General features: G+C 58.6%; 2 protein-coding genes across 2 annotated transcripts in view; both read right to left on the bottom strand.

Moving 5' to 3' along the window:
• WDR49 (WD repeat domain 49) overlaps positions 1-16,372 on the bottom strand; it is a 523,215-nt gene that overhangs the window by 404,961 nt on the left and 101,882 nt on the right.
• Positions 8,345-12,164, bottom strand: LOC139045417 (ral guanine nucleotide dissociation stimulator-like). Its single transcript, XM_070511437.1, has 4 exons — positions 11,647-12,164; positions 10,514-10,707; positions 8,914-9,107; positions 8,345-8,646 (listed from the first exon to the last, which is right to left on the bottom strand). The coding sequence occupies exons 1-4, from the start codon at positions 11,740-11,742 to the stop codon at positions 8,483-8,485; spliced, it is 648 nt and encodes a 215-aa protein (XP_070367538.1). The 5' UTR covers positions 11,743-12,164; the 3' UTR covers positions 8,345-8,482.

Below are 16,372 nucleotides of genomic sequence, written 5' to 3'. Positions count from 1 at the left end.
CCTAGAGGGTCTGGGTGCGGCCGAGGTCCCAGCTTTGAGACTGACGCAGAAACAAGTCCTCTTCCTTACCTCTTCTGGATCCTGCATAAGCCGTTGTGTCTCTCAGGGCCTGTCGGCCTCCTGTCTGCACACTGGGGAGGACTGGAGCGTGGACTTGCTAGACATGTCCTCTGGCGTGTGTCCTACCTTAGAGGACAATACCTCTCAGACTGGAGGCGTGTGTCACTTGCAGGCAATGCCTCCCACCTCGTGTTTCTTCCTCTTGCCACTTGCCCTGTGTCTGCTTCTCTTCGGATCCCACCCTAGAGTCCATCCTTGCATCCAAGGTCAATGTGTGTGTGTGTGTGTGTGTGTGTGTGTGTGTGTGCATGCGCGTGTGTGCGTGTGTGTGTGTGTTTGTGTGCGTCCGCGTGTTGTGTGCTCAGGTTGTGGAGGCCAAGAAGAAAACAGCTCCCACAAAAGGGAGGGATTGGCAAGAGCTTCTCAAGATCTCATGGTTCCTAGTTTCAGAAGCCAAGCCTCCGCGTGGGGTCCCAGTCTTGCCCTAGAAGGTCAGAACACACACTTACCCACGGGACTCACCCTGTCGAGGGCCATTCCATACCCCTCTAGGGGCCTCAGTTTCCCAATGTTCCAGTGAGAGATTCAATTCAGGACTGCATAGGCCTGAGCTCAGCAGAAAAGTGGCCGCCACTGCCTCCACCGTGGGTGTGATGTGGGCAGGGCTACAATCAAGGGTGCCCCGGACCTGGGCTCCTCCTCAAACAAGAACTGACCAAATGCCCGTGTACACTGCCGAATACTCCCCCTCACCCCCATGCCATCTCCAGATCTGTAGGCACTTCCACCAACACAGCCTTCTCCAGAGGCCCCTGGGAATGCCTGTGTGCAGCCAGAGCCCCAGCCTTGAGGACGCAGAGCTGGCTTCCTCCCTGGCGCCGCCTTCTTCCTCATCTGGGATTCTGGGCAAGGCATTGAAGTGCTGGGGTCTTCTCCTTCTCCCGTCACTGGCCACCTGGGATCAGGACTTCCTGGTCTAGACCGCCTGCTGTAATCCCCTCCTCTTGAGTGTGGACTGACTTGAGCGATTCCACAGAGGACGGCAAAGCGATGCCGTGTCACTACTGAGATTTGGATGTGGTCAGTGGTCCCTGAGAACGCGCAAGGGGATAGGTGTGACTACTCACAGCCCACTCTGGGGCATCAGGTACCAGGAAGGAACAGCCCCAGGCTCCTTCCCGCACCACACCCTCACACACCCACACACCCACACCGCCCTCACACACACACACACACACTCACACACACACACTCACACACACACACGACCCCGCACCGGAGCTCAATGAAGAGCTCTGCAAAGCTGGCCACCCCTTGTTCTGGGCAGTTGTTTCTTGGTAGAACGAGGGCATCGTTTCTTATGACTCATCTTTAAGTCATTCTTTTACCAAAGTAACATTAGTTATCTATCTCAAACGTTAAAACTTTGGGGAATATATTTTACTCCACGATACGCTTCTTGTAAACGCCAGTGTTTCATACGCGATGAGAATATTTTTAAAATTTGCCCATTTTGAAAACGTTACCGTGGCCCATCCAGGAAAGCGAAAGATTTGAAAGGGGTCTCCCTGGCCCCGACATTTCCCTCGCTGTTTCCAGCTCTGGTGTCACACCTCCAATGGGTCCCCATCCCCAGGAAGTGAAAAGAGGGAATAGCGGGGCATCCTCTTTGAGACAGAATCTTTGATCTCCGGGGGATTTTTCTTCTTAATGAAAACCGCTATCTCAATTTCAAACATCCGGAGTCGCTCACCTCAGACCAGACCCAGCCAGGCACAGGAGGCCACCTCTGAAAGGCTGGCACTTCCATGCAAACTCCGGAGGAGGGAAACGCACGGAGTCCGACAGAAGGAAACTCAGTGGCTACCGGGGACTTGCGGTGGGAGGAAGGGAGACTGACTGCTTCCCAGGGACAGGGTTTCTCTTGGACAAAAATGGGCGGGTACTAGATGCGGATGACGTTGGTGTGACATTGTGAGTCTGCTTCACGCCACTTCAGCGAACAATTGAAAAGAACCCAAGAACTAAACTTTATTGAACTGACGAGATAAAATACAGGGAAAGGTTAAGTAAAGAAAAGCCGAAAACAAAACTTTAAAACCCACGCCATGGCTAGGGGAAGGCGAGGATTCTCTGGGGCTGCAGCTCAGGAGCTGAGGGTAGTGGCTGGGATGCTGCAAGTGCTTGCTGAAGGTCTTGAGCCGGCTGTGGCTAGGAAGATGCCTGTGCGGCTCTGAGCTGGGCTGGGCACGAGAGGGAGAGATGGTGCCGGATCTTCAGGGGCTTCCGCATCTTTCGGTGGAGCTGCAGCTGGAGATGGAAGAAGAGAAAACGCCACCAACATGACTGCCCGCCCAAGTCATTCCAAAGAAAGGGACCCTCTGCCGCCAATCAAGCAGTCTCAGTCCAAGCACCACGCCCCCGAAAGTCTTCCCAGACTCGAGTCCCTGGCAAGAGTGATCTGAGCCCGCCGCCCCTTGCTCCCAGCCGAACCCCAGCCTCTGGACACTCTGCTCCGGGGGGCGCAGCGCCATCCCCTCTGCACACGCCCACGTCACACACCCGAGTCCTCCTCACCCTCAGTCTTGGCCTCAGTGTGCTCAGGGTGCTCCAGCTGGGAAAGAAGAACGCGGGCGCGGTGCTCCAGCTCCGAGCCGGGCATATTGAGACCAATGTAGGCCAAGAGCAGTTCCAGGCTGGGAACATCTGGGGGCTGGATAAAATCCTCAGGGTACCATCGGAGCCAGGCGCCCAGAATGAAGGAGATGGCCCTGAGGACGGACAGGTGGGCAGCAGAGTCAGAGAAGGGTCCTTTCCTTGCACGCTGGCCTCCCGGGCATCCCTGTGCGGGCCTGGGCTCCTGGGCCTCCCGCTCCTGGCTGTCCAGGGGCCAGTCCTACTTGGCGGCCACCTCCAATCTGGCAGTCTTGGCAGAGGTAGGCCAGGGCACCAAGGAGGGGCTAGGAAAACGCCTTTGGAAGGGGGAGCCCTGTGCCGTGGTGGCGTCACCTCTCCTAGGCCTCAGGGAAGCCTGACACACTGCTTGGAGCATCTCTCTGCCCACTGCCCACTGGAACGTCAGCTGCGTGAGGGCAGCGAGCGGTGCAGTCTCCTCTTTGCATTGCCCTCCCTGGCACACAGGAGGTGCTCCCAGAACATCTGACCAGTGAGGGAACAACGGACATTGTCTCCCGCCCATGCTTCCCAGGGCCCTCCTCTTGCCTCCAACTTTCCCTCCTGGGCCTACGTGCTGCCTGATTCGCCAGGTGTCCCATGAGGGTCATGCTCCCCTGCCCCGTATCTCGACCAGGGAGGGGCTTATGTGGCCCCGGAGCACTCCCTGAGCCCCCTGAGCAGGAGCTGAGCACCCGCTGGGGAGGTTCTAGCAGATGAGTGAGCGGGACGCTGCAGGCAACTGCCCTCCAAGTGTGGACGCTGGGCGCCCTCCTAGGGATTCCAAAGCCCACTCACTTTTTGAGTTGGTCTAGGGGTCCGCCGTCCTCATCGCCATAGGCAAGGACACAACCGTATCTAGAAGACACAGGAGGACGTCGCATGCACTGGACTGTGGATCAGGCCTGCGTGAGAAGCCTAGCGGCGCTGTCTGACTCCCAAGGAGAATGGAGCCCTGGAGGGCATGGCTGTCGCCTGCTCTGTGCACGGGATTCTGGTCAGTGCCTAGAAAACTTTCTGCACCTAGTGGGGCCCTCTGTGTGTGCGTGATGAAGGAAGGAGCTCCAACCGGCCCCTCCCTCCTGCTTGAGTGGGTCGGGGGCCTCGGCTCAGCCCAGGGATCGCTGCTCTGGCTTCACCCAGGTCAGAGACCTAGAAGAGCTCTCCCATCTCCTTTTCCAAAGGGAAGACAACAGCTCAGTGAAGGCCACGGGCACGCTGAGGGACGAGGCGGAGGCTTCGCCATAGGCAAGAGGAATATCCTCAATGAGCACAACCACAGCCCCTCCGCTCCAGTCGACCCTCCCAGAGGGTTAGGCTTCTCGAGAAGCCTTTGCAGGCAGCACCTGCTTGAGTCCCTACAATCTCCCCTGGAGGCTGATCCTCTCTTCAGCCCGCCTTGCAAGGAGCAAACCGAGGCTCGGGGAGGTGCCGTGACATCCCCAGCCTCACAGCTAGTAGGTGGCTGAATGCCCACAGTGCTGCGGAGGGGCACGGCACTCACCTTTGAAACAGCAGCTCCAGCACCTGTCGTGTGGTGGCAAAACCTCTATAAGTGCACAGGAAGCTGTGGACGTAGGCGGTGTCGCCCTCCAGGAAGGCGGGCACCAGGTGCTCCACTCGCTTCTGCCGCGTTCCAGCCTGGACGGTCCACACCAGGCGGGACGCTTTGCTCTTCGCTCGGGATGGATTTTCAGCCTGGGGTCAGACAGAGGGGCCGCTTGCCATCAGAGGCCGCACCGCGGGCCCCAGGAGTGCCGGGGACTGGAGGTCGGACCGAATGCCCAAGCCCGCGGTGACTTGTGGCCAGAAGTGGGCATCATTGCCCAGGGCAGGGAAGAATTCTCGGGATTCCAAGTAGGATGTGAGGTGCAGAAGGATTAAACCTCTTGGTCTCCTAGGTCTTTGGTGCTGGCAGAGGAGTGACAGCCCTTCCCTGGATGAAGAGCATCAACCCTGGGGTGGCTGACCAACTGCCCATTCTAGACAGGAGAACACAGAGGCTTTTCGTGGGCTGGGAGGGATGAGGACGGGAGGACAGGCAGGGTGATCAGGGCGGTGCTGTGGAAATGGCAACAGAAGGTGCGGGTTCAGTGAAGGGCTGAGTCACTGGGCTAATGGGTCTCCCTCCTGGAAAGTTGGGCGGCCTGCTGAGGCCCGATGCCCTGACCTCGAGAGGCCACGTGGACGTGTTCCTCTGGACGGCAAAGGCAGAGGACCAGAAAGAACACTGTGAGCCCCATGTCCTTTTGGGCAAAAAGCATGCCTATCCATCAGGATGCTGCGTCCGACTGGGAGAAGGTGGGGAAGGATTGCCAGGCCACATGGACACGTGAGGATGGGAGTTCAAACAGGAAAATCTCTACAGAACGCAAAAGGACTCTTGAACGCCCGTGAGCTGATGGGCTAGAAATGTCTCTGCTCTGCTGCACCTCTGTGGACAGGGCCGTCTCCTCTGGCCAAGACGGGGGCTGGGCCCGCAGGGGAAGGTCGGGGGAAGAGATGGGGATTCAGATTCCTTGGGGAGCAGGGCTCCAGGCAGGAGCCCCGGGGCTGTCTCAGGGCCTTCGAAGACCTGGGGTCCTCAGTGCTGTCTTGGGGCCCTGGGGCTCGGGTCTCCCCAGCACCCGCACTCACCCTGAGCCGGCCCTGGCCTCGCTTGGCAGCGTGGGGCACCTTCCCTTCCTGCAGGGTGGTGGAGTCGAGGGCGTCGTTGCTCAGCTGCTGGCCCATCTCCTGAGTGACGCTCTGGAAAGACAGTGCCCGGCAGCCAGGCGGCAAGCCTCAGAGACCCGACTGGCTGTCTTGGCTGGCTCTCACACCTCTGTGACTCTCTCCACTCTGGACACACATACCCCGCCCCACGGTCCACACAGACCTCCAGCGAGGAGGGAAACACACGGCAGCCTGAGGGCCTGGAATGAGGAGGCAGCTTAGGGGTCCCCTTTCAGTCCCGCCAGCCCTGTCCTGGCTTGGGAACGTGATGGGAAAAGCAGGTTACTGCCAGCCCACCAACCTTCTGCGGCCAAGGGCAGATCCTGCCCACATGTCCCTCTGGCCCCCACACTCACGAGGAGACGGGATGAGGGCTGCCCTGGGAGGGCTCGGGGAGCTGGTCTGGCCTCGATTGGGCTGCTCTAGGCTTCCTCATGTTACCTGAGAGGACCTCCTGCCAAAGGTCCAGCGGTGGGGGGCGTGGGAGCTGAGCCAGCGTCCACAACGTCTCAAAAGGTTCTCCCTCCGGGCTTTCTGGGAACCAGAGCCCTGGTCAGGCGGGAGAAAGCAGGAGAACATGGTTCTCTATCAAGAGTCTCCAGCCAAGTGAGCTGGCTTTGCGCACGTGGCTGCCTAGTTGCGGGGGTTCCAAGTCTGTTGGGGTCTGTTGTCAAGGAAGTGACCTCATTTCCTGCAGTGCCCTTACCTGAGTGCCCCCCTCAGATACCACCCATGCAAACAGTCCTCTGGCCATGGCCTTGCTCACCCCCCTTCTCCATGCGATGTCGTACGCGTACCCAGGAACACCAACACACCCGTCTCACAGGCTCCCTAGAGGGTCTGGGTGCGGCCGAGGTCCCAGCTTTGAGACTGACGCAGAAACAAGTCCTCTTCCTTACCTCTTCTGGATCCTGCATAAGCCGTTGTGTCTCTCAGGGCCTGTCGGCCTCCTGTCTGCACACTGGGGAGGACTGGAGCGTGGACTTGCTAGACATGTCCTCTGGCGTGTGTCCTACCTTAGAGGACAATACCTCTCAAACTGGAGGCGTGTGTCACCTGCAGGCAATGCCTCCCACCTCGTGTTTCTTCCTCTTGCCACTTGCCCTGTGTCTGCTTCTCTTCGGATCCCACCCTAGAGTCCATCCTTGCATCCAAGGTCAATGTGTGTGTGTGTGTGTGTGTGTGTGCATGCGCGTGTGTGCGTGTGTGTGTGTTTGTGTGCGTCCGCGTGTTGTGTGCTCAGGTTGTGGAGGCCAAGAAGAAAACAGCTCCCACAAAAGGGAGGGATTGGCAAGAGCTTCTCAAGATCTCATGGTTCCTAGTTTCAGAAGCCAAGCCTCCGCGTGGGGTCCCAGTCTTGCCCTAGAAGGTCAGAACACACACTTACCCACGGGACTCACCCTGTCGAGGGCCATTCCATACCCCTCTAGGGGCCTCAGTTTCCCAATGTTCCAGTGAGAGATTCAATTCAGGACTGCATAGGCCTGAGCTCAGCAGAAAAGTGGCCGCCACTGCCTCCACCGTGGGTGTGATGTGGGCAGGGCTACAATCAAGGGTGCCCCGGACCTGGGCTCCTCCTCAAACAAGAACTGACCAAATGCCCGTGTACACTGCCGAATACTCCCCCTCACCCCCATGCCATCTCCAGATCTGTAGGCACTTCCACCAACACAGCCTTCTCCAGAGGCCCCTGGGAATGCCTGTGTGCAGCCAGAGCCCCAGCCTTGAGGACGCAGAGCTGGCTTCCTCCCTGGCGCCGCCTTCTTCCTCATCTGGGATTCTGGGCAAGGCATTGAAGTGCTGGGGTCTTCTCCTTCTCCCGTCACTGGCCACCTGGGATCAGGACTTCCTGGTCTAGACCGCCTGCTGTAATCCCCTCCTCTTGAGTGTGGACTGACTTGAGCGATTCCACAGAGGACGGCAAAGCGATGCCGTGTCACTACTGAGATTTGGATGTGGTCAGTGGTCCCTGAGAACGCGCAAGGGGATAGGTGTGACTACTCACAGCCCACTCTGGGGCATCAGGTACCAGGAAGGAACAGCCCCAGGCTCCTTCCCGCACCACACCCTCACACACCCACACACCCACACCGCCCTCACACACACACACACACACACACACACACTCACACACACACACAGACACACACCCGCACCCCCGCACCGGAGCTCAATGAAGAGCTCTGCAAAGCTGGCCACCCCTTGTTCTGGGCAGTTGTTTCTTGGTAGAACGAGGGCATCGTTTCTTATGACTCATCTTTAAGTCATTCTTTTACCAAAGTAACATTAGTTATCTATCTCAAACGTTAAAACTTTGGGGAATATATTTTACTCCACGATACGCTTCTTGTAAACGCCAGTGTTTCATACGCGATGAGAATATTTTTAAAATTTGCCCATTTTGAAAACGTTACCGTGGCCCATCCAGGAAAGCGAAAGATTTGAAAGGGGTCTCCCTGGCCCCGACATTTCCCTCGCTGTTTCCAGCTCTGGTGTCACACCTCCAATGGGTCCCCATCCCCAGGACGTGAAAAGAGGGAATAGCGGGGCATCCTCTTTGAGACAGAATCTTTGATCTCCGGGGGATTTTTCTTCTTAATGAAAACCGCTATCTCAATTTCAAACATCCGGAGTCGCTCACCTCAGACCAGACCCAGCCAGGCACAGGAGGCCACCTCTGAAAGGCTGGCACTTCCATGCAAACTCCGGAGGAGGGAAACGCACGGAGTCCGACAGAAGGAAACTCAGTGGCTACCGGGGACTTGCGGTGGGAGGAAGGGAGACTGACTGCTTCCCAGGGACAGGGTTTCTCTTGGACAAAAATGGGCGGGTACTAGATGCGGATGACGTTGGTGTGACATTGTGAGTCTGCTTCACGCCACTTCAGCGAACAATTGAAAAGAACCCAAGAACTAAACTTTATTGAACTGACGAGATAAAATACAGGGAAAGGTTAAGTAAAGAAAAGCCGAAAACAAAACTTTAAAACCCACGCCATGGCTAGGGGAAGGCGAGGATTCTCTGGGGCTGCAGCTCAGGAGCTGAGGGTAGTGGCTGGGATGCTGCAAGTGCTTGCTGAAGGTCTTGAGCCGGCTGTGGCTCGGAAGATGCCTGTGCGGCTCTGAGCTGGGCTGGGCACGAGAGGGAGAGATGGTGCCGGATCTTCAGGGGCTTCCGCATCTTTCGGTGGAGCTGCAGCTGGAGATGGAAGAAGAGAAAACGCCACCAACATGACTGCCCGCCCAAGTCATTCCAAAGAAAGGGACCCTCTGCCGCCAATCAAGCAGTCTCAGTCCAAGCACCACGCCCCCGAAAGTCTTCCCAGACTCGAGTCCCTGGCAAGAGTGATCTGAGCCCGCCGCCCCTTGCTCCCAGCCGAACCCCAGCCTCTGGACACTCTGCTCCGGGGGGCGCAGCGCCATCCCCTCTGCACACGCCCACGTCACACACCCGAGTCCTCCTCACCCTCAGTCTTGGCCTCAGTGTGCTCAGGGTGCTCCAGCTGGGAAAGAAGAACGCGGGCGCGGTGCTCCAGCTCCGAGCCGGGCATATTGAGACCAATGTAGGCCAAGAGCAGTTCCAGGCTGGGAACATCTGGGGGCTGGATAAAATCCTCAGGGTACCATCGGAGCCAGGCGCCCAGAATGAAGGAGATGGCCCTGAGGACGGACAGGTGGGCAGCAGAGTCAGAGAAGGGTCCTTTCCTTGCACGCTGGCCTCCCGGGCATCCCTGTGCGGGCCTGGGCTCCTGGGCCTCCCGCTCCTGGCTGTCCAGGGGCCAGTCCTACTTGGCGGCCACCTCCAATCTGGCAGTCTTGGCAGAGGTAGGCCAGGGCACCAAGGAGGGGCTAGGAAAACGCCTTTGGAAGGGGGAGCCCTGTGCCGTGGTGGCGTCACCTCTCCTAGGCCTCAGGGAAGCCTGACACACTGCTTGGAGCATCTCTCTGCCCACTGCCCACTGGAACGTCAGCTGCGTGAGGGCAGCGAGCGGTGCAGTCTCCTCTTTGCATTGCCCTCCCTGGCACACAGGAGGTGCTCCCAGAACATCTGACCAGTGAGGGAACAACGGACATTGTCTCCCGCCCATGCTTCCCAGGGCCCTCCTCTTGCCTCCAACTTTCCCTCCTGGGCCTACGTGCTGCCTGATTCGCCAGGTGTCCCATGAGGGTCATGCTCCCCTGCCCCGTATCTCGACCAGGGAGGGGCTTATGTGGCCCCGGAGCACTCCCTGAGCCCCCTGAGCAGGAGCTGAGCACCCGCTGGGGAGGTTCTAGCAGATGAGTGAGCGGGACGCTGCAGGCAACTGCCCTCCAAGTGTGGACGCTGGGCGCCCTCCTAGGGATTCCAAAGCCCACTCACTTTTTGAGTTGGTCTAGGGGTCCGCCGTCCTCATCGCCATAGGCAAGGACACAACCGTATCTAGAAGACACAGGAGGACGTCGCATGCACTGGACTGTGGATCAGGCCTGCGTGAGAAGCCTAGCGGCGCTGTCTGACTCCCAAGGAGAATGGAGCCCTGGAGGGCATGGCTGTCGCCTGCTCTGTGCACGGGATTCTGGTCAGTGCCTAGAAAACTTTCTGCACCTAGTGGGGCCCTCTGTGTGTGCGTGATGAAGGAAGGAGCTCCAACCGGCCCCTCCCTCCTGCTTGAGTGGGTCGGGGGCCTCGGCTCAGCCCAGGGATCGCTGCTCTGGCTTCACCCAGGTCAGAGACCTAGAAGAGCTCTCCCATCTCCTTTTCCAAAGGGAAGACAACAGCTCAGTGAAGGCCACGGGCACGCTGAGGGACGAGGCGGAGGCTTCGCCATAGGCAAGAGGAATATCCTCAATGAGCACAACCACAGCCCCTCCGCTCCAGTCGACCCTCCCAGAGGGTTAGGCTTCTCGAGAAGCCTTTGCAGGCAGCACCTGCTTGAGTGCCTACAATCTCCCCTGGAGGCTGATCCTCTCTTCAGCCCGCCTTGCAAGGAGCAAACCGAGGCTCGGGGAGGTGCCGTGACATCCCCAGCCTCACAGCTAGTAGGTGGCTGAATGCCCACAGTGCTGCGGAGGGGCACGGCACTCACCTTTGAAACAGCAGCTCCAGCACCTGTCGTGTGGTGGCAAAACCTCTATAAGTGCACAGGAAGCTGTGGACGTAGGCGGTGTCGCCCTCCAGGAAGGCGGGCACCAGGTGCTCCACTCGCTTCTGCCGCGTTCCAGCCTGGACGGTCCACACCAGGCGGGACGCTTTGCTCTTCGCTCGGGATGGATTTTCAGCCTGGGGTCAGACAGAGGGGCCGCTTGCCATCAGAGGCCGCACCGCGGGCCCCAGGAGTGCCGGGGACTGGAGGTCGGACCGAATGCCCAAGCCCGCGGTGACTTGTGGCCAGAAGTGGGCATCATTGCCCAGGGCAGGGAAGAATTCTCGGGATTCCAAGTAGGATGTGAGGTGCAGAAGGATTAAACCTCTTGGTCTCCTAGGTCTTTGGTGCTGGCAGAGGAGTGACAGCCCTTCCCTGGATGAAGAGCATCAACCCTGGGGTGGCTGACCAACTGCCCATTCTAGACAGGAGAACACAGAGGCTTTTCGTGGGCTGGGAGGGATGAGGACGGGAGGACAGGCAGGGTGATCAGGGCGGTGCTGTGGAAATGGCAACAGAAGGTGCGGGTTCAGTGAAGGGCTGAGTCACTGGGCTAATGGGTCTCCCTCCTGGAAAGTTGGGCGGCCTGCTGAGGCCCGATGCCCTGACCTCGAGAGGCCACGTGGACGTGTTCCTCTGGACGGCAAAGGCAGAGGACCAGAAAGAACACTGTGAGCCCCATGTCCTTTTGGGCAAAAAGCATGCCTATCCATCAGGATGCTGCGTCCGACTGGGAGAAGGTGGGGAAGGATTGCCAGGCCACATGGACACGTGAGGATGGGAGTTCAAACAGGAAAATCTCTACAGAACGCAAAAGGACTCTTGAACGCCCGTGAGCTGATGGGCTAGAAATGTCTCTGCTCTGCTGCACCTCTGTGGACAGGGCCGTCTCCTCTGGCCAAGACGGGGGCTGGGCCCGCAGGGGAAGGTCGGGGGAAGAGATGGGGATTCAGATTCCTTGGGGAGCAGGGCTCCAGGCAGGAGCCCCGGGGCTGTCTCAGGGCCTTCGAAGACCTGGGGTCCTCAGTGCTGTCTTGGGGCCCTGGGGCTTGGGTCTCCCCAGCACCCGCACTCACCCTGAGCCGGCCCTGGCCTCGCTTGGCAGCGTGGGGCACCTTCCCTTCCTGCAGGGTGGTGGAGTCGAGGGCGTCGTTGCTCAGCTGCTGGCCCATCTCCTGAGTGACGCTCTGGAAAGACAGTGCCCGGCAGCCAGGCGGCAAGCCTCAGAGACCCGACTGGCTGTCTTGGCTGGCTCTCACACCTCTGTGACTCTCTCCACTCTGGACACACATACCCCGCCCCACGGTCCACACAGACCTCCAGCGAGGAGGGAAACACACGGCAGCCTGAGGGCCTGGAATGAGGAGGCAGCTTAGGGGTCCCCTTTCAGTCCCGCCAGCCCTGTCCTGGCTTGGGAACGTGACGGGAAAAGCAGGTTACTGCCAGCCCACCAACCTTCTGCGGCCAAGGGCAGATCCTGCCCACATGTCCCTCTGGCCCCCACACTCACGAGGAGACGGGATGAGGGCTGCCCTGGGAGGGCTCGGGGAGCTGGTCTGGCCTCGATTGGGCTGCTCTAGGCTTCCTCATGTTACCTGAGAGGACCTCCTGCCAAAGGTCCAGCGGTGGGGGGCGTGGGAGCTGAGCCAGCGTCCACAACGTCTCAAAAGGTTCTCCCTCCGGGCTTTCTGGGAACCAGAGCCCTGGTCAGGCGGGAGAAAGCAGGAGAACATGGTTCTCTATCAAGAGTCTCCAGCCAAGTGAGCTGGCTTTGCGCACGTGGCTGCCTAGTTGCGGGGGTTCCAAGTCTGTTGGGGTCTGTTGTCAAGGAAGTGACCTCATTTCCTGCAGTGCCCTTACCTGAGTGCCCCCCTCAGATACCACCCATGCAAACAGTCCTCTGGCCATGGCCTTGCTCACCCCCCTTCTCCATGCGACGTCGTACGCGTACCCAGGAACACCAACACACCCGTCTCACAGGCTCCCTAGAGGGTCTGGGTGCGGCCGAGGTCCCAGCTTTGAGACTGACGCAGAAACAAGTCCTCTTCCTTACCTCTTCTGGATCCTGCATAAGCCGTTGTGTCTCTCAGGGCCTGTCGGCCTCCTGTCTGCACACTGGGGAGGACTGGAGCGTGGACTTGCTAGACATGTCCTCTGGCGTGTGTCCTACCTTAGAGGACAATACCTCTCAGACTGGAGGCGTGTGTCACTTGCAGGCAATGCCTCCCACCTCGTGTTTCTTCCTCTTGCCACTTGCCCTGTGTCTGCTTCTCTTCGGATCCCACCCTAGAGTCCATCCTTGCATCCAAGGTCAATGTGTGTGTGTGTGTGTGTGTGTGTGTGTGTGTGCATGCGCGTGTGTGCGTGTGTGTGTGTGTTTGTGTGCGTCCGCGTGTTGTGTGCTCAGGTTGTGGAGGCCAAGAAGAAAACAGCTCCCACAAAAGGGAGGGATTGGCAAGAGCTTCTCAAGATCTCATGGTTCCTAGTTTCAGAAGCCAAGCCTCCGCGTGGGGTCCCAGTCTTGCCCTAGAAGGTCAGAACACACACTTACCCACGGGACTCACCCTGTCGAGGGCCATTCCATACCCCTCTAGGGGCCTCAGTTTCCCAATGTTCCAGTGAGAGATTCAATTCAGGACTGCATAGGCCTGAGCTCAGCAGAAAAGTGGCCGCCACTGCCTCCACCGTGGGTGTGATGTGGGCAGGGCTACAATCAAGGGTGCCCCGGACCTGGGCTCCTCCTCAAACAAGAACTGACCAAATGCCCGTGTACACTGCCGAATACTCCCCCTCACCCCCATGCCATCTCCAGATCTGTAGGCACTTCCACCAACACAGCCTTCTCCAGAGGCCCCTGGGAATGCCTGTGTGCAGCCAGAGCCCCAGCCTTGAGGACGCAGAGCTGGCTTCCTCCCTGGCGCCGCCTTCTTCCTCATCTGGGATTCTGGGCAAGGCATTGAAGTGCTGGGGTCTTCTCCTTCTCCCGTCACTGGCCACCTGGGATCAGGACTTCCTGGTCTAGACCGCCTGCTGTAATCCCCTCCTCTTGAGTGTGGACTGACTTGAGCGATTCCACAGAGGACGGCAAAGCGATGCCGTGTCACTACTGAGATTTGGATGTGGTCAGTGGTCCCTGAGAACGCGCAAGGGGATAGGTGTGACTACTCACAGCCCACTCTGGGGCATCAGGTACCAGGAAGGAACAGCCCCAGGCTCCTTCCCGCACCACACCCTCACACACCCACACACCCACACCGCCCTCACACACACACACACACACACACACACACACACACACACACACACACAGACACACACCCGCGCCCCCGCACCGGAGCTCAATGAAGAGCTCTGCAAAGCTGGCCACCCCTTGTTCTGGGCAGTTGTTTCTTGGTAGAACGAGGGCATCGTTTCTTATGACTCATCTTTAAGTCATTCTTTTACCAAAGTAACATTAGTTATCTATCTCAAAGGTTAAAACTTTGGGGAATATATTTTACTCCACGATACGCTTCTTGTAAACGCCAGTGTTTCATACGCGATGAGAATATTTTTAAAATTTGCCCATTTTGAAAACGTTACCGTGGCCCATCCAGGAAAGCGAAAGATTTGAAAGGGGTCTCCCTGGCCCCGACATTTCCCTCGCTGTTTCCAGCTCTGGTGTCACACCTCCAATGGGTCCCCATCCCCAGGAAGTGAAAAGAGGGAATAGCGGGGCATCCTCTTTGAGACAGAATCTTTGATCTCCGGGGGATTTTTCTTCTTAATGAAAACCGCTATCTCAATTTCAAACATCCGGAGTCGCTCACCTCAGACCAGACCCAGCCAGGCACAGGAGGCCACCTCTGGAAGGCTGGCACTTCCATGCAAACTCCGGAGGAGGGAAATGCATGGAGTCCGACAGAAGGAAACTCAGTGGCTACCGGGGACTTGCGGTGGGAGGAAGGGAGACTGACTGCTTCCCAGGGACAGGGTTTCTCTTGGACAAAAATGGGCGGGTACTAGATGCGGATGACGTTGGTGTGACATTGTGAGTCTGCTTCACGCCACTTCAGCGAACAATTGAAAAGAACCCAAGAACTAAACTTTATTGAACTGACGAGATAAAATACAGGGAAAGGTTAAGTAAAGAAAAGCCGAAAACAAAACTTTAAAACCCACGCCATGGCTAGGGGAAGGCGAGGATTCTCTGGGGCTGCAGCTCAGGAGCTGAGGGTAGTGGCTGGGATGCTGCAAGTGCTTGCTGAAGGTCTTGAGCCGGCTGTGGCTAGGAAGATGCCTGTGCGGCTCTGAGCTGGGCTGGGCACGAGAGGGAGAGATGGTGCCGGATCTTCAGGGGCTTCCGCATCTTTCGGTGGAGCTGCAGCTGGAGATGGAAGAAGAGAAAACGCCACCAACATGACTGCCCGCCCAAGTCATTCCAAAGAAAGGGACCCTCTGCCGCCAATCAAGCAGTCTCAGTCCAAGCACCACGCCCCCGAAAGTCTTCCCAGACTCGAGTCCCTGGCAAGAGTGATCTGAGCCCGCCGCCCCTTGCTCCCAGCCGAACCCCAGCCTCTGGACACTCTGCTCCGGGGGGCGCAGCGCCATCCCCTCTGCACACGCCCACGTCACACACCCGAGTCCTCCTCACCCTCAGTCTTGGCCTCAGTGTGCTCAGGGTGCTCCAGCTGGGAAAGAAGAACGCGGGCGCGGTGCTCCAGCTCCGAGCCGGGCATATTGAGACCAATGTAGGCCAAGAGCAGTTCCAGGCTGGGAACATCTGGGGGCTGGATAAAATCCTCAGGGTACCATCGGAGCCAGGCGCCCAGAATGAAGGAGATGGCCCTGAGGACGGACAGGTGGGCAGCAGAGTCAGAGAAGGGTCCTTTCCTTGCACGCTGGCCTCCCGGGCATCCCTGTGCGGGCCTGGGCTCCTGGGCCTCCCGCTCCTGGCTGTCCAGGGGCCAGTCCTACTTGGCGGCCACCTCCAATCTGGCAGTCTTGGCAGAGGTAGGCCAGGGCACCAAGGAGGGGCTAGGAAAACGCCTTTGGAAGGGGGAGCCCTGTGCCGTGGTGGCGTCACCTCTCCTAGGCCTCAGGGAAGCCTGACACACTGCTTGGAGCATCTCTCTGCCCACTGCCCACTGGAACGTCAGCTGCGTGAGGGCAGCGAGCGGTGCAGTCTCCTCTTTGCATTGCCCTCCCTGGCACACAGGAGGTGCTCCCAGAACATCTGACCAGTGAGGGAACAACGGACATTGTCTCCCGCCCATGCTTCCCAGGGCCCTCCTCTTGCCTCCAACTTTCCCTCCTGGGCCTACGTGCTGCCTGATTCGCCAGGTGTCCCATGAGGGTCATGCTCCCCTGCCCCGTATCTCGACCAGGGAGGGGCTTATGTGGCCCCGGAGCACTCCCTGAGCCCCCTGAGCAGGAGCTGAGCACCCGCTGGGGAGGTTCTAGCAGATGAGTGAGCGGGACGCTGCAGGCAACTGCCCTCCAAGTGTGGACGCTGGGCGCCCTCCTAGGGATTCCAAAGCCCACTCACTTTTTGAGTTGGTCTAGGGGTCCGCCGTCCTCATCGCCATAGGCAAGGACACAACCGTATCTAGAAGACACAGGAGGACGTCGCATGCACTGGACTGTGGATCAGGCCTGCGTGAGAAGCCTAGCGGCGCTGTCTGACTCCCAAGGAGAATGGAGCCCTGGAGGGCATGGCTGTCGCCTGCTCTGTGCACGGGATTCTGGTCAGTGCCTAGAAAACTTTCTGCACCTAGTGGGGCCCTCTGTGTGTGCGTGATGAAGGAAGGAGCTCCAACCGGC

Source organism: Equus asinus, chromosome 5, assembly GCF_041296235.1.
Source record: "Equus asinus isolate D_3611 breed Donkey chromosome 5, EquAss-T2T_v2, whole genome shotgun sequence".
NCBI lineage: Eukaryota > Metazoa > Chordata > Mammalia > Perissodactyla > Equidae > Equus > Equus asinus.
Note: the sequence above shows the minus strand (reverse complement) of the source record. Positions and strands in the feature narration are given on the sequence as shown.